Raw genomic sequence first — 22,544 nt, 5'->3', positions numbered from 1 at the left:
CCTAAAATTAGGCGTAATCAAATTATACATAAAACAACTTTTTTTGTCGAAGTGCAACTATGTATATTTGTGGAAGATAATTTACATTTTTTCAATTATTGATCGGCAAGGGGTATGTAAAATAGTTAAAAAAATTCTCTTGTTGCATGTACTTGACGTATGAATACAACAACAATTGCTAAAACTATAAACATTACTTATATAAGACTTAGATGCGATGACCCTTCAGGTATGAGTTTATCAAAGATGACCATTTCTAGCTACCTTCAGCATCTGGCATAATATACATTACTTACATACATTTGTAATGTACACATTTATACATATTACAGCTTATAAAGTTAAATAAATACATGTATATCAATGCATAACATATAATATCACCTATCTGTATGTATGTACATATCTATGGACAATACATGTCTAATTCATTCAGTTCATCTTTAACGCAACTGTGCAAGTTTTTCCCATAAAATCGCATCAAGAAGTGTACAATCAAAGCGACAAGGTGCAATTAATTTCATCATTATACTCGCATCTTGGTGATATTCTCACAGCTTATGTACCAGTTACTGATAGCACTATACAACTGCGTGCATGTCATGTGGGGTGTTACAATCATAAATCTTTTTTCTGCTTTTATGGGGCATTTTTTAGTAAGCTACTTCAAGATCAAAAATTAGGCTACCTGCAACCATTAAGTGCTGCTTATTTATTTACCAATTTCTGCAGACCCTTAGATTCTTAGAAGTATGCACTATACTTGGTACAATCAGCGTACCTATATTCCATCCACTCAATCGTCTTCTTAAAAACAATGAAATTCCTATCGTGTTTGTTGTTTGGACGATTTTCATTTTGGACCAATTACATAGGTTATAGGTCCCAAAACTAAGGGGACTTGCTCTGACATGCAATTTACTCTATCATCACCAGTCGTTAATTGGAAGTTGTCGCAAGAAGTAACTGACTTGCGTATGATTTTTAGTGTCATTATTATTGAAAAGTTGAGGCATTCTTATTAGTCATTTCAGAATAGGTGCAATACGAGGATAGAGTAATTTTAGCAAAATATGAAGACACATTTGCTCCTATTGTTCGTGGGAGTTGCACACTTCTGTGGCACAGAGGGAAAGCGGAGACGCGTATTTTTTCGGGAAGTAACACCCACAACAAGCGATGCCATAATAAGGTCACAACGTGGCGTGAGTTGATTTAACTATACAGCATTCCAGCGCATACAACAGGATATCGATATACCAATGTTCGTAGATAATTACATCCGGTTACGGGAGCAAAGTAATTGAGCAACATGCAGCTGCCACACGTGCTTTGGAGGAGGCGACAACGTCCGAACAAGCGACCCAGTTTCTGGCAGAAAATCTTCAAAATTCCATCAAACTACGTCAACAACTTGGAACACAACAGGTTATCTGAATTTATTTTCCATCCATTCTTACACAATAAATAGCATTATCTTCTTATTTCTCAACTCTCCGATCAATTTTGTCTACCCTTTAGTTAGGATCTCCCTTCTTTACTGGATTATTTAATTCCCCACAGGTCACTTATACGCCTGGACCCATTCGATTAGTGGACCAGTATGGAAATGAAGTAATGCATGGTCAACAACCAGCTCAAGAAAACAGGGAACTCATCAGCAGCAGTCATTCACAACCAGCAGGACCTCCACAAATAGTTCGCGACCCTGTGACCCCTGGACCACAGAATGCTTATCTTCCACCAGCACAGACTCAGCCTCCGCAGCAACCTCAACAACTTTACTACCAGCCACAATATCAGTACTTTCACCAGCCTCCAGTACTTCAATCACCACTTTTGCAGCAGTTCGTAACACCTGAAGGGCATGTGTTTCATCAGTTTGTAGAACAACAACCTCAGCATCAATCCCCACCACAACAAGTATATTATCATACTTATCAACAACCACACCTTGTGACACAACCAGAACCAGTTCAATATTACCACCCTCCTCAGACTCCCCACATATCCATCCTGGCACAACCACCAGTGGAAGTGGATACAGTTGTACAACAACAACCAATTCTTCCGGTCAAGGAGTTATCAACCACCAAAGTTGTAAAACAATCTATCCTTTCTCCAGCCGTGTTTCAAAAAGAAATTTTCGCCATAAAAAATCCACCAGTAAGTGTTCTCACGTACAGTGACTTGTGCACGGTGTATCCTTATCAGAGAAAGTTGTCCGCTTGTGTGTACAAAAAAGCTGCAATTCCTGAGCTCCACCATCCAGATATCCAATTGGTTATCGAGCAAAAGAGTGCCCCTCAAGTGCGAGAAGAAGGTGGTTATGGAGAGGGTCAACTCAACCCGAGAACACAACCACTTTTAAGGTTAAACGTTCCCAAAAGTGATTCCACCACGACTAGTTCTACCGTTGGTGGGGATGCAGGTTCCATCCAGGATATTTTAGGAAGAGGGAAGAAAAATAGTCTTAGCCCTGTTCCCCCAGTCTCATCTGAGGAACAAGATGATAACGACGATGATCCTCACGATCCGGAAATTGCAATTTTGGAAGAAGAAAGTACAAACATTGCAGAGTCTTCCAACAAAAAAGAGAAACTTGTAATAAAAACTACTAAACATTCCCCTCAAACCAGCACTACAACCAGCACGACCACCACTACAACAACTCCCCCATCGTCCACGACAAGGAAACCGAAAAAGTCTAAACGGAGGTCAAGAAATAATAGCAGTAAAAGAAGGAGGGACAGGAAGAACAAGGAGCAGTCCAACAATAACTCTTCCTCCATTTCCTCATCGACAGATCGCATGTTCAAACTAGCATAAACATTCGGGATTGATTCTATCTGACTAAAATTCTTATAAATCCGTATTTCAGAATGTATTACTTGAGTCCTATGCATACAAATAAATATGCTACAATATATAACCAATAACAAAAGCTCCACGATGTCAAAGTCACTTGATTAATGATTAATGCATACAAATAGAAAATTCCAGCATTCCTTATTTATTGTACTACTTATTACCTCTAAAATCTAGAATTAATGTTGCATAGCTTACTTTATTCTGATTTTCAGAATTACAAAATTCCAACTGATAGTATAAGAAAGATAAGACAAAATCCATTCATTCATGCAGTCCTCAACCTAGGAGCTTATCACACAAAAAACATGCAGCATCTAAATTCCACCCTACAATGACTGGACAAAGAAATTGTTGGTGGTGGTTTTAGTGGATATGCGCACTCACACTGCACAATGGGGCCGCCTTATGGTAGGAAATATCAGAAATTATTTTATGACTTTTTTTGAGCTATTTATGCATATGAGGTAGTTTGGGGACGGATGAGACAAATTATATGACTGTAGTGCGACCACACCCCCTGGGGGAGGAGTTATCTCCATTTGAAGGGGTGTGGCTTTGAAAACTATTGCATTCGATAGATCTTTGAAAGCTCACCCAAATTCATATAAGTTACACCAACGTACGACGCTTCAGAGCAAAGTTATTGGCCTCCAAGCATCGAAATTGTGCATTCTGCGCCAACTTTGCGCCCTCGTGGCGCAGTGCGCGACCTCATTCATGAGTTCGTAGCTATCTCAAACGACGCTACCTATGTTGGGCTCTCACCCCAAGAAAGTTGCCAGGCGATTACACGCCCCGTTTGGCCACAGGAATTTTTTGAAAATCGTCAAAAATATAGCCCAAATAGCCTATATCTGCACACTCAAAAATATTTGTGAAAATTTATTTAGAAATCGTAATGTATATGACTTCCCTGCTGCTAGCATTAAACCTAGTAAAGCCCGGTATATGGCTGAAGGGTGAGAGATTTGAGGATGAGGTCCAGCAAAAAAATTGTAAACGTTCGAATTTTGGTTTACAAATACAACGAAATATTTTTTAGTGTGCAGATATAGGCTATTTGGGCTATATTTTTGACGATTTTCAAAAAATTCCTGCGGCCAAACGGGGCGTGTAATCACCTGGCAACTTTCTTGGGGTGAGAGCCCAACATAGGTAGCGTCGTTTGAGATAGCTACGAACTCATGAATGAGGTCGCGCACTGCGCCACGAGGGCGCAAAGTTGGCGCAGAATGCACAATTTCGATGCTTGGAGGCCAATAACTTTGCTCTGAAGCGTCGTACGTTGGTGTAACTTATATGAATTTGGGTGAGCTTTCAAAGATCTATCGAATGCAATAGTTTTCAAAGCCACACCCCTTCAAATGGAGATAACTCCTCCCCCAGGGGGTGTGGTCGCACTACAGTCATATAATTTGTCTCATCCGTCCCCAAACTACCTCATATGCATAAATAGCTCAAAAAAAGTCATAAAATAATTTCTGATATTTCCTACCATAAGGCGGCCCCATTGTGCACTGCTCACCTTTGTTATGATAACAACGGGACTTTCCACAAAAATATACAACCTCGCAGGAGGTTACTTAATTAAATTATAGTAACTATAATTTAAATTAAGTTTAAATAGCAATACTTTTTTATGGAAAATATGTCACTCATCAGTTTATAGCAGCTTATCACGAAGGTTTGGATGCTACCGGAACCTCGGAATTGGGATAAATTGAGACCCATTATTTCATAACGTCTCCACGACAATCGCCCGGCCTCTCTCAAATTCTTCTCCCCAACCAAACAGAAACAGTGGTTCTGCAGAAAAATTATAAATTACAATTTTTGACGTAATTAAAATAAAGTAATTGTGAATTTTGGATCAAGACTTATCATAGAGTTGGATATGCCACGGGAGGGGGATGATGACACCTCGTCTAGGGCAGGGAGCATTGTGGATGTGACCTCCACACCTCCAATTGCCACAAGTCATCCTCGTCTGCCAGCAGCACAAGGGGAACCTCAAGTTCAAGATAATGCATTTACGACAGCCCAATTGAGCCTGGCTGATAACACCACTGGAGACAATGATGTTCCGGCTGTAATTTTATTAAGACGCAAAGATGTAAGTAAACTTAAAAGAATGACCATTACAAAAATCACATTTAGTGTTGATGAAACGCGAAATGTTTACTAATATAAAAGATATGATTTGAATTGGATGTAATCAAAATATAGATGCTCTTTGGTCGTGCCGCCACTTGCGACGTTTCCCTCAACTCTTTGCAGATCTCACGGCGTCATTGCAGTTTAGAGTATCGAAATGACAAGTGGTTCATTAGAGATTTGGTGAGTTCTCGTTGTAATAAATTTGAGGAGAGAAACGGAGAGAAGGTAAAATTTAATTCTCTATTTTACTTACTTGTTAGAGCACCAACGGTATCACAGTAGCTACCAAAAAAGTGATTAAAGATCAGTTACACCCCCTCAATCACCAAGATATCGTTCAATTAGTGCCCACCGGAGCGCTGACGTACCGCTTTACCGAAACGAATAAAGAGAACCAACAGCTTATATGTAATGCTTCCAATCCTATCACTATAGAGGACGATCAAGAATCGCTGTTATCATTAAAACACGAAGAAGACGAGGGTCTGCCCTCAATAGAGGTGGTTGATCATGCAAATAAGAAGCAACAAAATGAACAAGACAGTGTAATGTTACTTGACGACTCCATGTCATCAGCCTCAACAAAAAAGACAAATTCTCCCTCAAAACGTCCCTTCTCTGCATTTGCCCTTGAATCATCTCCTCCTTTCCTTGAAATTAAATCAAATAAAAAACAAAAGACTGATATACACCACCTTAGCCTCCAATTGCAGCGTATTAAAGCCGAAAATGAAGTTTTGAGGGTTGAACGAGTAATTGAGCGAGAAGAATATAAGCAGAAGAGGGATTTAGAAGTTTTATTCTTTAAGGAACAGTATAAGGAAGAGGTCAATAAAAAACTTCAAGATATTTTAGAATCGGAGTTTAGCTGCTGCATTTGTTCCTGCGTGTTTGTTGAGGTAATAATAAGCCAATCTCCAATAATAAATAGTACTTATAGAAATTAACTTGTACTAATAATGCAAACTTCCAGCCGTCAATTTCTCCCTCATGCGGCCACACTTACTGTCACCACTGCATTTCCGAGTGGCTAAAAAAGAAACCAGAATGTCCAATTTGCCGCAGCCCCATTAATACGCCTCCCAAGAAACATATTGAAATGGGGAACTATATAAATAAAGTCTACGAGTTTGCTGGAAATGATGTTAAGGAAAAACGTGACATACAAATTAAGGATCGACAGAAAGAGAAAGAAGCGGCGAAGAATGTCTTAAGAATGGCTGCCCCACATCCGATGCCTCAAGGATTTATGTTCGACTTGGAGCTGTTGAACGCAGCAATGAATGGAAGGGGGGGTGGAGGTCGAAGGGGACGAAGGAATAATACAGCGGCTGTAGCCGCCGCAGCAGCAGCAGCAGCAGCTGGCGGTGGAGCCGGTAATGCCCCACCACCCCCTCATCGACGAAGTGCCAGAAGGGGAAGAAATCAGAACAATAACCCAGCAACTGGTGGACTACCTGGCGGTGGAGCTCAAGTCCCCGGTTACCAGAGTAAGTGCAAAGAGCTAATCTATACATGCACTGTTTGGGATTAATTCATCAAGCTTGCATATTTCATTGCGTAATTTTTGCAATTGTTGTAGTGATACCGGGGATGCTGAACATGAATCCTCCTGGACCACCTCACCGTGGTGCAGGACATAATCATCCATTCTTTCACGTTCCAGCAATGCCACAAAATATGACTCATCAAGCAATGCACAACCACTTTCCTCAACTCTTCAATAATAATCAATTTGAACCATTTCTACACAACGATGTTCTGATGATTGACTAACTATAAGGTTCAGTTGTTTAATTAAATAATAAATGGTGTACAGTTATTCTCTGATTGTTGAAATAAACGCATTGTATTTTAACAAGCTCAATCCGGAATTATCAAGAAAAAATATATGACGTTTTATTATCATGATTACCTTGCTTTGACTTATTTTACTGAAGCCTTGGATTTTTCATCCATGTCCCGACAATTAATTAATTAATTAAAATAACAAGATGGCTATTGTAACTGATAATTCCGTGTAAATTATAAATGATGAAATAAATATGTTCGCCACGACGTAAACTATTCAGAACAGCGACGAAAATTGAAAATTATAGTTATTGTTTCTGTACTTTTTTGAGAGAACAACATGCTATATTTGCCTTTTGTCAAAACCTCGAAAACACAAAATTGATATGACATTGACGATGGGATCACTGTTGACTGTACGCCATTGAGTATATGTACATATGCATCATTTTTAACATGTTTACTGCCCGACGTCTTCTAATAATGCATTCCATTAACTATGCTTTCATATAGGAATCAAATAATAAATCTTAACTCATTATGAGTAGATGGACTTCAATTAAATTAACTGCATTATTTAAGAATCCAGTAACAGTATTTTCGGTGTAATGCTTATACACAAAGCTCTCGAGTTACTGAATTTTGCAAAATCCAACATAATGAAAAATCTCAGTGCATTTGCTATTTCTTATATTATTGTATTTTGAAGTGGAGTATTGTATACGGGAACTTAAAATATATACATATATATACAAATGCATATTGCATAATCCATTGTTGTACATAATCCATTCTTTCTTGCATATTTAGGCGGTGATGACGATGAGACAGTCACGACTTACGGCAACTCCAGAGGCCCATTCCTCAGGAAAATGGAAAACTCTGAAGAACACTCGGGAACAGCAAGTCGAGATAAGTTGCTTAATAACTTGTTTTCCAACTACAAGGTTTGCAATTATCTAGAGAACTCTACAGACAAATTGGGGCTTTCCATCATAAGCCTTGACTTTGTGAGACGGCAGCTACATATTTACTAATAAATAAGTGGATAATAGGTAGGGGTTGTGGAGAAAAGGAGAAAAGTAAAACATGTTTGCTTATTTTAGTGCGAGGAACGTATGAATATGGATGTCTGGATGCGTTATGTAATCACCTATTCACTCATGACAATATTTATAGAAGCAAAACAATATTGAATTGATTTTTAAAAATATTTAATTGATGTTATTTTGCCTTTCATAAAAGAGTTGGCAAGATAATCGACTCGTTTGGGACGAAAAAGAGAGTGGTATCAGCGTTCTCAGAGTACCGCAAGGTTTGGACACCCGACATTGCATTATGCAATGGTGAAAGTCGTCCTGTTAAACATAATGCACACAAATATTTTTATGAGTATTTATTATCTTCGCATTATTAAAAATTGCAGAGTCAATCCGAATATGAAGTGCGTCACTTCGAATGTCTTGTTGTATCCGAATGGAAGGACCTTTCCGAAAGGTGCTCGGGTCCCTCCTTGCAGGTAGATCTTTTTTCATTTGCCTACTAAACCTCATTCAGTATAAAAATTACCTTAATCGGTTGAAACATAAATAAATAAGTATGATTACATACGTACTTTTATAGCTTGAAAAGCTACTGTAACCTCACCATCGTTGACCATCATTATAAGGGGCCGTCCATAAATTACGTAACGCAAGAGGGGGGGAGGGGGGGTCATGGGAAGTGCGTTACGAATTGTTATGAAGGGGGTGGGGGGTATAAAAAATTTGTTACGTAACACATTTAATAAACTCGACTAAAATTCGCCAAATAGGATACGCCGAGCATATTGAATTCATGTCATCCAAAGGGTTTCAGTGTACGCATGTAAATATACATTTTTCATTAGTTTTCCAGGTGTAAATTGAGAAAAGGTTGCATTACAGTGGGGAATTTTAGGCGGAACCGGTCAAGAAAGGAGGGGGGGGGGTAACGAGTCCATCGTTCAATTCTGTTACCAAGAAATATACCAAAAAATCTAGTTTATTTTTACATAGATATGTACAACCAGATCAATTCATTTGCTTCATTTTGAAATATTTAAGTGCAAAGTTGTCACAAATTTTCTAGCTCAATGTAAAAAAGTTTGCGGTCAAAAGTTTGACCTTAAATATCTCAGAATGGAGTAACCGAAATAACCTGGTTATACAGGTAAAAATTAACTGGATTTTTGGCTCTATTTTGTGGTAACAGAATGAGAGATACCCCCCTTTCCTTTCATCGGTGCGGCCCCAAAATTCCCCACAATGCATTGCGAATGCTAAGTAAATCACCTGCGGTGAAATCAAATTTATGTTACGTTACGAAGGGGGAGGGGGGTAGTCGAGAAGCGTTACGATGCCGTTACGAGAGGGGAGGGGGGGTCTAAAAAATGACGATTTTTGCGTTACGTAATTTATGGACGGCCCCTAAGGAACAAGTGTGCATTCTTAAGTTTGGTAGCTGGACATTAGGATTAGGTCACTTTGATGCGGTGAGTGTTTGAGGAGAATTTTTACCAGTTTGCATATATTTAAACAATTTATTACATCCATGCGTAATTTAATTATGCCTTGCGAGCAGGATCGCATAGAGGATTTATGGACAGTATGCTGTTCTACAAATAAATATTGTCATTTTGTTTTATTTAAGAGCTTGGATTAATATGATAGGAGTTCATAATATTGCACAAATAATTATAGATTTACATTGTAGTTTTAATTTCCCTGCAATCATTTTGAAATCCAAGAAATTGCACAAACTATTGGGCATCGCACGCACTGATTAATATTATTAATACTATATGCATACTGTAAGAAATTCTAAATAAAAGCACCATATTAATAAATAAGTGCAGATTTGTGGATAATTCCCAATACAAAATTGTCGTAAATACAATTAGTTCAACAATAAAAAGACATGAAACATGTAGCACCTTCAAACCTTATCAGTTTGTGTAAGTATATGCAGTCCAGAGCGTACCCCTCAAGTTTACTAGTAAAAGGTGCCAACTCCCCCCCCCCCTTGAAGCATAAATTAATTTTATGCATTGGATTAAAATCAGTTTCAACTCTATAAGGTTTAGTAATACTTGCCGTAGTTCATATTTAGCTTCACAAAGACACAGCGTACACATGAAAAGCAATATTCCATTATCCATGAATTACATATTTGTTCCTGTTAATAATTCAAACACAAAGTTATGCGATTCTATGTGATAAGATTAATTAATGTGTAAACAAATACGAACGTGCTATTCTCTGTTATTGTTATTCATGAGTGATAAATTGTTTATTTATGCTGTGGGTGTTTTCTGTATTTTTGTATATTATTTTTCGCATCGTGGAAAATAATGATTTAGGCACTTAATGTTCCTGCGAAGCCATTAGCCTTGCCAGAGACTAATTTACTTCATACGGATCGTATAAGAACAAGTATTATTTTTATAATGTCGTTAGAAATAATTATACTTATTATTTCACCTATTGTGACTCTGATAGTGGTAACTTATAATCAATAGTTAACGTTTGACTGTTTTTTAAATTGGAAGTATGTAACAACTTTTGTATTAATGAATTTGCAGCTATTTTTTCTTATAAAAAAGATGTATAGAAATGCGTCTCTTCAAAACTGTGTCATCAGTGGTCATGGAGCAGAGGTCTGGCAAGGTCCATCCCAAAGTAAGTAACATACAATTATTAACCTGAGATACACAAATTTTTAACCCAAAATTAATAATGTATTTAGTGACGATATGGACAACGCCATTCCATTACGAGTCATTTACAAATTCGGGACGTTCGTCATTAGTTTGCACCACAGAGACTTTGCATTCTTCTGATCATTTTAACCCCAGATCATGTCACACTGTTGAAAGAGAAAGTGAACAAGTTCCGACCTATGAATCTGTAGTTACCGTTAATACTGAAATTGTTCATATGGGACATGATGGTTCCCTTCCAACATACAAAGAATACTTGAACATGGGCTATGAAAGATGACTGTGAGCATGTTGTAATTTACATTAAAATAATTTAAGAGGTTTGAGAGATTTCTTATCCATAATTTTCTAGTCTATGATAGGATCTGATAATTAAAGTATTGTCTCAATTATTATGAAATTAGATTATAAAACATGCAATTTCCCCGAATCAGTGTATGTAATTTATGATACTAGGATGATTTTTGTATATTTTCACATAGATTGCAAGTTGCTAATTAGTGTCCACGCATCATTAGTGTCTTACGAGAGGAGCTACATATGTATGTACCTAGTCATTAGTAAGTAGTTTATTCTATTCTCGATTTGATTGGAATAAATGCTTCGTATGTTGGACTTGTGAATTTTTAGCTACCCTGTTAAATTTCTTGTACACATATTTACGATGGTTGGATTACTTGCCATCACTTGGATTACACTTCTAACCTTGTTCTTTCTAATATTCTCCTTATTTGTATGGGCACTTTATTTTTAATGTCAGTCTAATGTATTTATATACACAAAATATTTTCCAATTTTCAGGTCTTCAGAACGTGCAGACAGCATATCGGCAGATTGCATACTCAACCATCTTCAGACATCGACACTGGAGGAATACATATTTCTACATTTCGTGTAGAAAATCGTGTAGAAAATCTTCCAACGCCTGCAATTTTTCCAATTTCTCCCCCGCAATATGTAAATTGTAGAGATTGTACAGAACCAAGCGCTGTTGTTGGGAGAACACCATCGAACACCTAATCATTTCATATCTACAGTCTTATAGCTGCAAATGTAATACGTACGTATGTAATTAGTTACTAACTTTTCGGTTGATTATCTAGTTATGATCAACTGTATAATTGTAATTTAAATCTGGTAATACTTTGTCAAGTACTCGCAAAATTCAAGAGATTTCGTCGCCAGAAAACGAGATGACTTGCAGCAACAACTATGTGCCTATGTATAGTTGTTGCACTTTATTCATGAATTATATATTCAATAATTCTGTAACATTTTTTACGAAATAACATGTTACAATGTATTTAGTAATACCAAAGATTTTGAAAGTTTTGTGTTGCTCATCTCACTACAAAACTTGATCATGATCATCTGTAAGATAACGCTGCTCTTATGATCCTGGAATAATTTTTCGACGAAATATTTGAATGCCGTTGCTAGCAAAAAACATTGGAATACCTTTCTAATGAGATTTTTCTTGAACCACGCCCTGGTTTCTAAGACTGTACATATATGCACAGGGCTATATATAACCATGTATATGCGAACATGTGTATAAAATGGATGAAGCGTATTTAAGTCTTGGACATCAAATAGAAAATGTTCATTTATGAATCATAAATTATTATGATCACGGAGTTAAATAGTATTTAAGTATTGGTAATCCCATGGCTCTCAGAGTTCATTATATGTATCAGTGAAAGATTTATCATTAAATGATAATTATTCAATTGACGTTTTGGCATATTAATATGCGAGATTGGGCAATATTACAGCTTGACATTAATCATGTCATGTTAGGCCAAAAATAGCTACTTAGCAGGTAAGTGCTGTCTAGTCAATCCATTGTGTTGTGTTACAGAATCTTATCAGACATCCTCTCGTACCCTGATCTTATAATTAGTTGTAATGTACTGTACTAAGTACTTATCAGATTAATTTTCTATGACGTGCGTTCAATCAGGTGAATCTAAAAGTGAATAAGCTTACCAGAATGCAGTCGATATTGCATATGAACATAAAGAAGTACAAGAAGTGCACAACGCTAAACTTAATACGATTGGTGCACAAAATAGCTAAAATTAAATTTTTCACACTAATGGATTGGTATCCTATTATGGCCATGGGGCTTGTGGCAGTAATAAAAATATTACTCCTTGTATTCGTAAGTTCATTACGTTTTGTATTTTTTATCGATATATTTATCAAATCAAATGAACGATACGACATTCTCAAAGCTTTGTATAAACTTGAAAATTTGTTCTAGAAATCATTTGTTGTAAATTCTAAATGAATGCAGGTCGTGAGGAGTCAAAGAGCTCGTAACGCACATGAAGATGAGAACAGCAATATCTGGACGAGGCAAAGTCCACCCAACTCAACACCAATCTCTCAAAATATCTCGATCATAGCTGCGCCGTCATATTCCGAAGTGGTCGACAACTCACACGATTTTCCTTCAGTTTTATACATCAACGAATGTACGAAGAACATCGATACTGATGATCCACCACCAACTTATCAAGAGTTTTTAACCATGAACAATACTCGCAAACAGGAGAACAATTTATAGCATTTCATGGACATACCTGTTTTTATTTTACTCTGTGATAATGGTAAATTTAATTTTTTTATACGACTTAAGTAAAAATATAAAGTGTAGGTAATAAATACAAGACTCGTCTCATTTTAATAACTCAAGAAAAGCCAATCTACAAAATACGGCTTCATTGTTGTATAATATAAGAAAAATATAAAAATATAAGTGATCGTATGGATCAATACGTCTGTGTATAGAAGTTAGATAACAATAAACATATTTAGTTTTAATAAACCTATATACATAGTTTCTGTAGACCATAGTACACATGCAAATACCTGTGTCTATTACATCATTCTAAACTAGCTATTCTAAGATAAGTCTCTCGATGTATGTGCATAAGTATACTTTTGTAAAACCCGAAAAGATAAATATGACGAAAAAAGTAGCCCAATTACACATTTATTATTACTTTAGGTTTATGTGAAATAGTTGGTTCAGACGCAGGCGTCTTCTGTAATAATTGTTTGATCGGTAAAACCATGGGCGTATCAATTTGTTGACTTTGACGCGTGTATAAACTTTTCTTGGATGGAATTTGAGCTTCTGGGTTGCTGAAGCCGTCCAAACTAAGAGTTTAATATGAAATAAATATGTAATAACTTTTGTACAAAAGATGTAATACTATAAATAGTGTCCGAAAAATGAATACTCACTGAATAGCCATTTCCACACTATTTCTAACAATAACTGGCACTTTTCTCAGCAACGAGGCACAATTAACGTCATAGAACTGCTTCCATTTGTAGTCGACATTCGGCGATAATCGCTTGTCGCTGTTAGAAAGGCGTTTTATAACTTCCTCGAGAGAACTCATGGAACCATTTGACATGGCTGATGTGGCGACATAGTTGTAGGCCAGTCTCGTCATCAAAATAACTTCCCAAATGTTTGTCATTGAAAATACCGCTTGTTCAATAACGCTCTGTACATTTTGCTGAGTCTTTATAAATATTGATCTCATCATCTTGCTATTATCTGGGGAAAGCCTGCAATAAGTAAAGTTGTAAATACCACATTACTAAAAATATTAGCGGATTCTTTGAAAATTACTTTGCGGATTGAAGCAAAGTGTTGAGGCTATTTCTCATTCGAATCATGTGAGGCAAAAGGACGGGAAGACCTCTGCTTTTCTTGCCACTAGCACTCTTGATCAATTTTAGCACGGATGGCATCGCTCCCAAAATCATTTTCAGCTTAACTACGATATCCGTGAGGCCATTCTGTACACGTGTCATTTGATCGCGAAACCTTAAGTCATGAAACTCTACCCATTCCATGTCTTGAACATCCCTTGTGTAAATTTTGAGCTTGATGTAGTCACGCATCTTGTACCGCCGGGAGTCAGGAATGATGGCTTCGTCAAAAATTTCACCAGCGCTAAAACACAAATTAACTAAAGTACTTTTTATAAACCGGCAATATTACCAGATTATGATCATTGCTAAACATTGCTAATATGTATCTATGCGTCATACTCGACTCCGAAATAAACTGGAGTCATCAATTTCACGTCCATTAGTGTCGTCAAATCATCCAAGGGTTGTAACAATTTCTCCAGTTCATTCACTGGTGACACAAAGTTTTGAAGCAAAATTCCAATCATTTCCGCTTGCAAAAGCATATTCTCGAAACATTCCCGATAAAACTCTTCCTTGTCGTTGTCACTGCTCGATGCTGTTCCCGCAGCATATGCAAGTATCCAAATAGAGTGCGTAACGTAATTAAATCCGCGAGCCTTCTTATGTTGGCCTCCTGGCAGTTTGGGCCACTCGAACAATGCCAGAATCGGACTCCATTCGGTGTCCAATGCGTTCATATAGGTCTTAATCCCTTCGGCCGAGTGGTGAAATGATTTTGTGGGTTGACATGGCTTGCAAAACTTAAAAAGGAAACGATCGAGACAGCTGAGGCTGGAGGTTTCGTCCATCAATTCAATAAGAGACTTGACAGAGGAAGACTTGCCCAAGGGTTGAACTAGCGAGGCAGGGCCATACCTCTCCGACCTCCGAGGGACGTTAATCCCAGGATATTCGAATTCCTCATCTAATTCATTTTTAAGCATGAGAATTGTTTCGTCGTAACAGCGGTTAAAATGTCAAAAACCCACCCTCATCTTCTGTGTTTAGCATTATTCCAGCAAAGTATCTCCTGTTGGTTTTCAGTGTGTTTAGATGGCTTAAAATCAGTGTCGAGTGAGGTGTCTTGGGTGGTACCGTGGGTGGGACGATGGATGAGACAGACTCTTGGTTTATACCGACATTGGGGGGAGCTTGCTTGTTTCCCGGGGACAACTTTATCTTACTCGGGCGCACGTAGTCTCCCATATTTCTGAACTTTATTTTCAATTATCACAATTTCCGGAGCAAAATATGGAAGGTTCTACAAAATATGGTTTTATTTTAACAGGACACATTACTAATAGCAAATCGATCGTCTGGATTTTCCGCATAATACCATTTACATGCACTGAGGGCACGATTGCTTGACATTTAGTATCTAGGTAACTCTTGTGTCTTTTAACGGTTGCGACAAATGGTGGAGTTACAAGTAAAATAATTATTTTTTAAATCGTTGGTACACGTCCCATGGTCGTGTGTACCAACGACTTTGACCTTTAATAACTTTTGAATGGGCAGACATAGAGATTTAATTCGTTAAGATGAAATCATCGTAATTTTTAGCTTGATTTTTTAAGATCAAAATCTCGAGGGTACTATTTCGAAAATTAAATTTGAAATCCCAGTGTGTAGCGTTTGTTTAGCCCGAGTCAGGGTCAGTGTCAGCTTCTAAACTTTAGTCAGACGACCTGCACCAACTACTATTCGTAATCGGCAAAAATGTTCCCACAATCCAGCATGCAAAATTTCAGCTCCTTGACCAATTTTAAAACCAGTACGGGTCTCAGTCTTCTGGGCTGGGCCCACAAAAATATTCATATTCGATGAATATGAACATTATTCATATTCTTTAGTCTGATGTGCCCTTACCCATGATACCGAATTTTATTTTTATTCTACCAATATAAAAAGCAGCGTGGGTCACCTTGTTAAATCTCTGTGGAAAAAATCTTAATATTTAGTTCATATTTTTCAATCTGGTCTACCCCCACGGGGTCGTGCCAAATTTCAGTCTTCTACGAGTGTCTAATTTCATCTTTTTAATACAATTTTTGAAAATCGATATGGGTCACCCCCTTAAAGGTCCCTCCACATAAAAATGGTACCAATTTCAATTCATATTCTTTCATCAGGGGCCATTAGCAATCTCTGCACTAATTTCAGCTCGATGGATAATTTTCAAAAATCGGTATGGTATCGGGTCCCTCCAGTCGGAAATTTTCCCAATTTAAATTCATATTCTTCAATTAGACACCATTAGCAATCTCAATGCCAGTTTACAGCTTTCAACGAGGATTTTGAAATACTCCACCCACCCAGATGACCACCACAGGTCAACCACTTAATTGATTTCGCCCATCTTCAAACTTAACTCCTCATTTGTCACATACTACATGTATACCAAATTTAAAGTCGCTAGGCCGAGTTTAACGAAAGTTATCGTAAAATGATCGGACGGACAGACAGACGGACAGACAGACGGACATGACGGTTACAAAATTACATTTCCAAAACTGTAACCAATGGCATATTTTCAACAATTTTTAGTTTTCTAAAAATGAAAATTTATTTTGTAACTCGGCCATTTGTCGTAACCTTATAGATTGATAAAGTGTCAAATAATCTTGCACTGAGGGTATTCATTTCGAGTTCGCATCGTTGGCAACGTTCGCAAAAAAATAAAGTTCGCAAGTTCGCAAAACAATTTGGCTTGAAAATTGATTTGCGAACTTGCGTATCTCCAAGGCTAGTATTTAGTTCGCAAAATATTTTTCACAAATTTCGCAATGGGAAAAGTCCATAAATCTCCATTAGTTACCAAAGTTGTGCCATTCAAATTTTTGAATTTTCTTATTTGGTAAATTTCAGATGCAAAATTTCGGTAACTAATGGAAATTAACGTATTTTTCCCATTGCAAAATTCGAGACATTTTAATAAAATTTTACGAACTTTTTCATTTGCAAAGTGTCTTCACTTCGTTGCTTCGCAAAATTCGCAATTTCGAAAAAGTTATGTTGCGATGCGAACATGCGAACTCGTAATGAATACCCTCACTGTTTTTTGTGTTTTTTATAAATACTAAAAAATAATATCGCATAGAAACAATTGCGAGGTATTCCACCATGTGTTAATTAAATACAAACACATTCATTTCTATAAAATTGCGATGGCTTTGTCATCATCCAGAAGTTACATAGAAAACTGAGTAGATTTCAATGTTTAAATCTCTTGAATTTTTTAAAATGTTCTATTTCAAAAATTAATTTGTAATAGAGAGATAAATTTTTCTAGCCCCAAACACAATATAGACATGAACGACCTAAAGCCTTGAAATTCTAGAACGACTTGGCAGCATTATATTATTTGCACCTTCCAACAGTTTATTACAAGTTTTATATAAAGCTGTACATGTTACAAAATTAAAGTATACTTTATGTAGTAATAATTGTTTCTTTAATACTGCTGTTTTAGCTATATTACAAAAATCAAAAATTAATTACGCTCTAAGAAATATCAGTAAACTCAAGGCAGACTTTTTTAAAACACTGGGATTTCAGACTTCGGTTTCTCGATTAGGTCATCATCCATTGTCAGCAAAGTCTAATATGAGAGCCAAAATATTCCTTAACCAATATATACACTTTCATGTAAGGATTTAATTCGTTCATATTAATCTTACCATCAACGAACTGAACAGGGCTGCAGCAGAAAGAAAATGCCAAACATCATGACTGTCATACCAAAATAGCCAAACACATTCCACATTTTTAGCTCTAGATTCCGCTGGAGACCTTTCCCATAACGTGACCACATCCCCGAAATAAGATAGCGACCATGTCCACAAAAGAATAGAAATTACTAAATAAATTGCTGGTTGAATCCAAAGAATGCTGCGGCATTCGTAATGCACCATCTACATAAAATAGATACACCCAGACCTGACTTAATCTTGCTACTTGCATATAACGAATATTATTTGACCGCATCTACAAAGTATTTGTAAATTTGTAGTAAGTATTAGCAAGTACCTTCATAACACAGTAATACACCGAATAAACTGAGCAATTGATTACATAAACGGCAAGTACTTGGGAAGCAAAGTTAGCTGTTCTCATCATTGTCCAAATCATGGTCAGAGCTCCAAAGTTTAACGCGACTACCAAAATTGGAAATATAAGTCGGCAGGGTCCCGGGAGCACTACGGTGCTGTTATTTTCTCCATGTGGACTACTCCACGTGTCCCATTGCAAGCGGAGAAGTCGCCAGTTTTTGATGTCATCAGTCCATTTTTGTCTCAAAATTTCAAACATTTTCTTCCACTCGGTTACCGTCACTCCATTTACTACGGTTATGATTATAACTTGAAGAATTATTGATACTATAACCTGTTCAAATTCCAAATGATATATATCAATGTCTTTCTAACCTCGAATATATCCTACGTAATGAATATAAACTAGGATCACAAGTAAAAATGTGATGTGCGTCACTGTGAAAAACAGCCTAAACTTGTAGCTTTCCCATAAAAGTCCAACAACTGTGGATGCCGCTACCAACGCAAGGACGAGAAAGGTCATGCTTCTGTTGAATTCAATTAATTTTACACAATGCTGTTTAATTCTTCAATTAATCTTATGGTTGAATAAAAGTATAAGCACTTACGCAGATACGTACGTGGGGTGCCTAAATTGATAAATTGTAACTACTCCCAATGCAGCAATGGTATACATGAAAGCGGTATCGAACTGGAAATTGTTCTGGTTGGGACGACAAGAAATAAGGCTAGTAAATTAGGCTGACCTTAATTTTTTAATTCACAAAGTGCGAATAAAATCAACATTAGCTCACATGATTGGGACAAACGTGGTATCCTCCACTCATTATACCGGTCATGAACAAAGAGAACCCCATGGCTAGAAATAGAATATGATAGATTCATAGTGTAACATTATGACATTTCTGCGACTATACCATAGAAAAGTCCATGATGAACAAAGACGCCCTTCGAAATATCCATCGGGGCTCGATACTTCTGCACTGCATAATGGATAATTTCTGTAAAGTATAAACGTACAAACGTATATGTTATAGATGTTGTTACATAATTGACTAGTTATTTATATCGCCTGTTTGATAACCAATAATCTGTGGTTTTACAGCAATCACAACCTTGTCTAATTTCTGACTACGTATGTATTTAGGTGACCATGATATTGTTCATGCTCTGTGCGTTTTCAAACAAATGCATTTTATGATTGGACTCTATCTATTGTCTGCCGATTAATATTTTGTGGTAGTGAAACAACAACTTTGTCAGGGATTTCTGAAGCCCTTATTTTAAATAAGCAGACGAAATTAAATTTTTATAACTTACGTGGAAGCCACATGTTACTATTATTGCTCCCAGAAGAAGCCAATGTTTTTTCGATAACTCCAATTTCTGGAGAATTAGTTGCCCTTCTAGTCGACCAGTCTTGCTCTACAGTAATTTGCCTTAGGTAGACGATAATCATAAATGCGAGGCCACAAATTAAGTAACCAATGTTGGAATAGATGTGATTAAAATCGTGAAACATTCCGAGCATGTGAGAACACATGTAGTTAAAATAGCACAGGTCCAGGTTCCCTGTTTCTCTTAAACGCTGTGTAAAAATTACACGAAATTAATTTTCTTGTAAACGAAGATTACTTATTACATGGTATTTAATCTTACGTGATGATAGCTGAGTATTAGTTGAAAAACTGGAACACAGTAAAACGAAGCCACAAGAATCCCAGCCATGTAGTATCGCTTTGATTGCACCATTAACCGTTCTGGGTGGCTATTGATAAGCTCTGAAATTTGAATCCGTGATCGGAAAATGGAGTCTGTGGAGCCCATCCTGATTGAACATTGATGAGAAATGTACAAAGCCTCAAATCTTTCACCCGCAGAGGCGCACGTAGGTGTAGATGAGGACGGTTCGCACTTTATAAGATTGCATCTGAGAAGAAAATAATTATGCCCAGATTAACGCGTTTCTCTATTTACCATGCACTGTACCTTATTCGATGAAAGTGTAAATGAATAATGAAGATAGTGCTGATAAAAATCAGAAATAATCCGAGTGGAATAAAAATGGCAACGTGATACTTTGCCGTAGGAAGTCCTATACTGATGTCGAAGTGGATTGTTTTCCTCCTGGCGATTATTTCTTGGGATGGCAAGGTTTCCATTGTGTATGAGGAAATTTTGCTAATTTCAGGCTGCCCGAGACTGACATGATTACACCAAGAGTCGTCAGGAAGTAGGAGAAACATGATAAAAAACCCAGAAGGAAAATCTTCCATCTAAAATTTATTGATTGAATGGTTACTTATAATTTGGATTTCAAATTATTAATCTCATCAGTGTAATCTGGCTCTCACCGGCAAGGTCATGGCGCTTTTCACTGAAACCGTCATCCACTGACCTTTGTGCATCATGGTTTCCAACGTCATTTCTCCAATTGGACACTACACATTTACACCGTGCATTCATCAGGATGTTAAATTTGCGAAATGTTCAGTGATATTAATTTACTTACAATTGGTTTCTGAATGGACATGACCATGCAGTAATTTGATGTTGAAGTTAGTTGAAGGAAAAAAAATTCCTGTCCATTATTCCTATTTTCTTGACGTTTCGCAAGTGGTGGAAAGTAGTACACAGTTGGTGAGGATGGCGTTAATTGTGATCTTGTCACTGTGTTCAGGCTGCCAATATTTACAATAAAATATAATTACGGACTTAATGAAAATGTATATAGTAAGTACAACTATACAATTACGATAAATTCCTTACGCTATTTGGAGATCGTTTCTTAACTGGACGGACAATGAGTAATGTATCGGCGTTTTGCTGCAAGTGGACAATTCTACCGTCACCATTTCTTCTAGTGACTCGTCGTCGAAACAAATCGTTCGTTCTGTGCTGCTAAACATCATAATAGAAATTAGTTTATTAATGCTTGTCATTCGAAATTGTATTCAACTGACTCTGAACTTGGATATTCGTAGGCAGGTATTGTCCAAAACACAACCGAGTTTTTTTGTGTCACTGTAATAATTAAGGGACAGCTGATCTCGACGATCTGCTGCGCTGAGCAAATAACCTTTAGTGCATTGTATTTCTAAAATTATTAGAACCAAATGTAAGTTATACATGTAACGAGATTTTGTGTTTTATAATATTGTAACGTCACAAATCGACTCACGTGATTTTTCTGGAATAACTCTCCAATAGTTTCGTATACTAAAATATGTTTTTGTTCCCGAGAGATTGGGAAATTATAGACGTTCTCCAGAGATGCGTTTATACTTTTAACCTCCAAGCCTTTCACCACTGTGTTCATTAAAAGTAACAAAATCAGTTGAATCATCGTTCCGAACTTGAGTAATGATCTCATTTCTTTCGAATTGATCAAACACTTTCAACGTCTCACTTTCCCTTCGTTTAACACTTTGGTCGAGTTCACTTGTAGAGTTCCTAAGATCTGGAGTTGTATGTATTACTTAACAATAATAATTACTTGTGATACACACACAAGTACAAATGTACCACATTTTGCACTTGGATTCAAAGACTCCATTACCATTATGGACAATGTCTCTGTAATTACTGAGTTGCATGTGTGCAAGCTGAATTCAATCCTTGAGATCACGTCTTTGGAGCAGACTTGTCCTCCACATGGTATAATGTTGAATGACGCATGGAGTTGTTATTACCACCGAATTGTCGGAAAAGTTTTTGGAATGTTAAAAATATCATCAACAATCGTTAATTACTCAACCCATCCCACTAATTTATCACCTATAAGTAATATAATATGTCACGATGCACATATGCACGTCTCTACGTATGATCTAGCATTCAAGACATGCAAAAGATTAATGAATATACAACACTATGAATTCTGAAACTGGATAAAGCAGGTATTTAACTTTTGTGCTTCCAGTCTTATCTTCGATGCAAAGTGACAAACTATAACTACACAATATGTAATTTTCGGTCTTCCAGTGACCTTCAATTTTGTAATAAAAAATATTTATTACTATTCTTTACTAGATACATGGGGCAGCCATGGACATATAACTTATAACTTAAAATTATGACGTATAACTTATTTTATAAGTTATAAGTCATAGAAACGCCATAAGGCGACGTATATTTATAATTATAAGTTAAGTTATACGTCATAATTTTAAGTTATAAGTTATATGTCCATGGCTGCCCCATGTATCTAA

The 22,544-nt window shown here is 36.8% G+C and overlaps 5 protein-coding genes across 7 annotated transcripts; 3 read left to right on the top strand and 2 right to left on the bottom strand.

Annotated features, from left to right (window-relative positions):
- The first annotated feature begins 593 nt into the window (after window positions 1–593).
- Window positions 594–2,939, top strand: LOC110844289 (altered inheritance of mitochondria protein 3). Its single transcript, XM_022090458.2, has 3 exons — window positions 594–1,205; window positions 1,273–1,428; window positions 1,564–2,939. Exons 1-3 carry the CDS (start codon window positions 1,074–1,076, stop codon window positions 2,827–2,829), a joined length of 1,554 nt encoding a protein of 517 aa, XP_021946150.1. The 5' UTR covers window positions 594–1,073; the 3' UTR covers window positions 2,830–2,939.
- Window positions 2,940–4,634: 1,695 nt separating this feature from the next.
- LOC110844946 (E3 ubiquitin-protein ligase CHFR) lies at window positions 4,635–7,121 on the top strand. The gene is made up of 5 exons (XM_022091284.2): window positions 4,635–4,984; window positions 5,098–5,208; window positions 5,289–5,927; window positions 6,002–6,518; window positions 6,611–7,121. The coding sequence occupies exons 1-5, from the start codon at window positions 4,766–4,768 to the stop codon at window positions 6,802–6,804; spliced, it is 1,680 nt and encodes a 559-aa protein (XP_021946976.1). The 5' UTR covers window positions 4,635–4,765; the 3' UTR covers window positions 6,805–7,121.
- A 392-nt stretch (window positions 7,122–7,513) lies between these two features.
- On the top strand, window positions 7,514–13,772 carry LOC110844622. 2 transcript variants are annotated; one of them, XM_035848327.1, is made up of 7 exons: window positions 7,514–7,964; window positions 8,065–8,134; window positions 8,246–8,338; window positions 10,421–10,517; window positions 10,585–11,291; window positions 11,360–11,618; window positions 12,858–13,392. In XM_035848327.1, exons 1-5 carry the CDS (start codon window positions 7,948–7,950, stop codon window positions 10,836–10,838), a joined length of 531 nt encoding a protein of 176 aa, XP_035704220.1. In that variant the 5' UTR covers window positions 7,514–7,947; the 3' UTR covers window positions 10,839–11,291; window positions 11,360–11,618; window positions 12,858–13,392. The 2 variants fall into 2 exon arrangements, with proteins under 2 accessions (XP_035704220.1, XP_021946721.2); XM_022091029.2 differs by lacking the exons at window positions 7,514–7,964; window positions 8,065–8,134; window positions 8,246–8,338; ... (1 more) ...; window positions 10,585–11,291; window positions 11,360–11,618 and adding an exon at window positions 12,389–12,722 and having other exon boundaries at window positions 12,858–13,772.
- Window positions 13,552–15,586, bottom strand: LOC118434239. The gene is made up of 4 exons (XM_035847178.1): window positions 14,636–15,586; window positions 14,211–14,537; window positions 13,814–14,146; window positions 13,552–13,726 (listed from the first exon to the last, which is right to left on the bottom strand). The coding sequence occupies exons 1-4, from the start codon at window positions 15,220–15,222 to the stop codon at window positions 13,552–13,554; spliced, it is 1,422 nt and encodes a 473-aa protein (XP_035703071.1). The 5' UTR covers window positions 15,223–15,586.
- A 2,050-nt stretch (window positions 15,587–17,636) lies between these two features.
- LOC110844544 (SID1 transmembrane family member 1) lies at window positions 17,637–22,396 on the bottom strand. 2 transcript variants are annotated; one of them, XM_035847256.1, is made up of 15 exons: window positions 21,515–22,396; window positions 21,297–21,430; window positions 21,103–21,231; window positions 20,846–21,014; window positions 20,688–20,774; window positions 20,323–20,609; window positions 19,993–20,263; window positions 19,654–19,921; window positions 19,251–19,334; window positions 19,128–19,192; window positions 18,942–19,036; window positions 18,706–18,860; window positions 18,308–18,621; window positions 17,959–18,192; window positions 17,637–17,879 (listed from the first exon to the last, which is right to left on the bottom strand). In XM_035847256.1, the coding sequence occupies exons 1-15, from the start codon at window positions 21,704–21,706 to the stop codon at window positions 17,817–17,819; spliced, it is 2,547 nt and encodes an 848-aa protein (XP_035703149.1). In that variant the 5' UTR covers window positions 21,707–22,396; the 3' UTR covers window positions 17,637–17,816. The 2 variants fall into 2 exon arrangements, with proteins under 2 accessions (XP_035703149.1, XP_021946460.2); XM_022090768.2 differs by having other exon boundaries at window positions 21,103–21,234; window positions 21,515–22,395.
- Window positions 22,397–22,544: the final 148 nt, after the last annotated feature.

This window comes from Folsomia candida, unplaced genomic scaffold (assembly GCF_002217175.1).
Source record: "Folsomia candida strain VU population unplaced genomic scaffold, ASM221717v1 Fcan01_Sc002, whole genome shotgun sequence".
Lineage (NCBI taxonomy): Eukaryota > Metazoa > Arthropoda > Collembola > Entomobryomorpha > Isotomidae > Folsomia > Folsomia candida.
This window is presented reverse-complemented; position numbering and strand designations above follow the sequence as displayed.

What these genes read in the sequence shown, in the direction of transcription:
- LOC110844946 (XM_022091284.2), top strand. Translation starts at nt 4,766, where the DNA reads ATGCCACGGGAGGGGGATGATGACACCTCGTCTAGGGCAGGGAGCATT. An exon ending in TTTTATTAAGACGCAAAGAT is followed by an intron (nt 4,985 to 5,097) that starts GTAAGTAAACTT and finishes ATCAAAATATAG; the next exon opens with ATGCTCTTTGGTCGTGCCGC. An exon ending in AGTGGTTCATTAGAGATTTG is followed by an intron (nt 5,209 to 5,288) that starts GTGAGTTCTCGT and finishes CTTACTTGTTAG; the next exon opens with AGCACCAACGGTATCACAGT.
- LOC118434239 (XM_035847178.1), bottom strand. Translation starts at nt 15,222, where the DNA reads ATGCTTAAAAATGAATTAGATGAGGAATTCGAATATCCTGGGATTAAC. An exon ending in ACTTTGCTTCAATCCGCAAA is followed by an intron (nt 14,147 to 14,210) that starts GTAATTTTCAAA and finishes TACTTATTGCAG; the next exon opens with GCTTTCCCCAGATAATAGCA. An exon ending in AGTGTGGAAATGGCTATTCA is followed by an intron (nt 13,727 to 13,813) that starts GTGAGTATTCAT and finishes TTAAACTCTTAG; the next exon opens with TTTGGACGGCTTCAGCAACC.
- LOC110844289 (XM_022090458.2), top strand. Translation starts at nt 1,074, where the DNA reads ATGAAGACACATTTGCTCCTATTGTTCGTGGGAGTTGCACACTTCTGT. An exon ending in TAATAAGGTCACAACGTGGC is followed by an intron (nt 1,206 to 1,272) that starts GTGAGTTGATTT and finishes CAATGTTCGTAG; the next exon opens with ATAATTACATCCGGTTACGG. An exon ending in AACAACTTGGAACACAACAG is followed by an intron (nt 1,429 to 1,563) that starts GTTATCTGAATT and finishes AATTCCCCACAG; the next exon opens with GTCACTTATACGCCTGGACC.
- LOC110844544 (XM_022090768.2), bottom strand. Translation starts at nt 21,706, where the DNA reads ATGAGATCATTACTCAAGTTCGGAACGATGATTCAACTGATTTTGTTA. An exon ending in AAAGCGCCATGACCTTGCCG is followed by an intron (nt 20,610 to 20,687) that starts GTGAGAGCCAGA and finishes AATAAATTTTAG; the next exon opens with ATGGAAGATTTTCCTTCTGG. An exon ending in TTACACTTTCATCGAATAAG is followed by an intron (nt 20,264 to 20,322) that starts GTACAGTGCATG and finishes TTTTCTTCTCAG; the next exon opens with ATGCAATCTTATAAAGTGCG.
- LOC110844622 (XM_035848327.1), top strand. An exon ending in CGTTCTCAGAGTACCGCAAG is followed by an intron (nt 8,135 to 8,245) that starts GTTTGGACACCC and finishes TAAAAATTGCAG; the next exon opens with AGTCAATCCGAATATGAAGT. An exon ending in CTGGCAAGGTCCATCCCAAA is followed by an intron (nt 10,518 to 10,584) that starts GTAAGTAACATA and finishes TAATGTATTTAG; the next exon opens with TGACGATATGGACAACGCCA.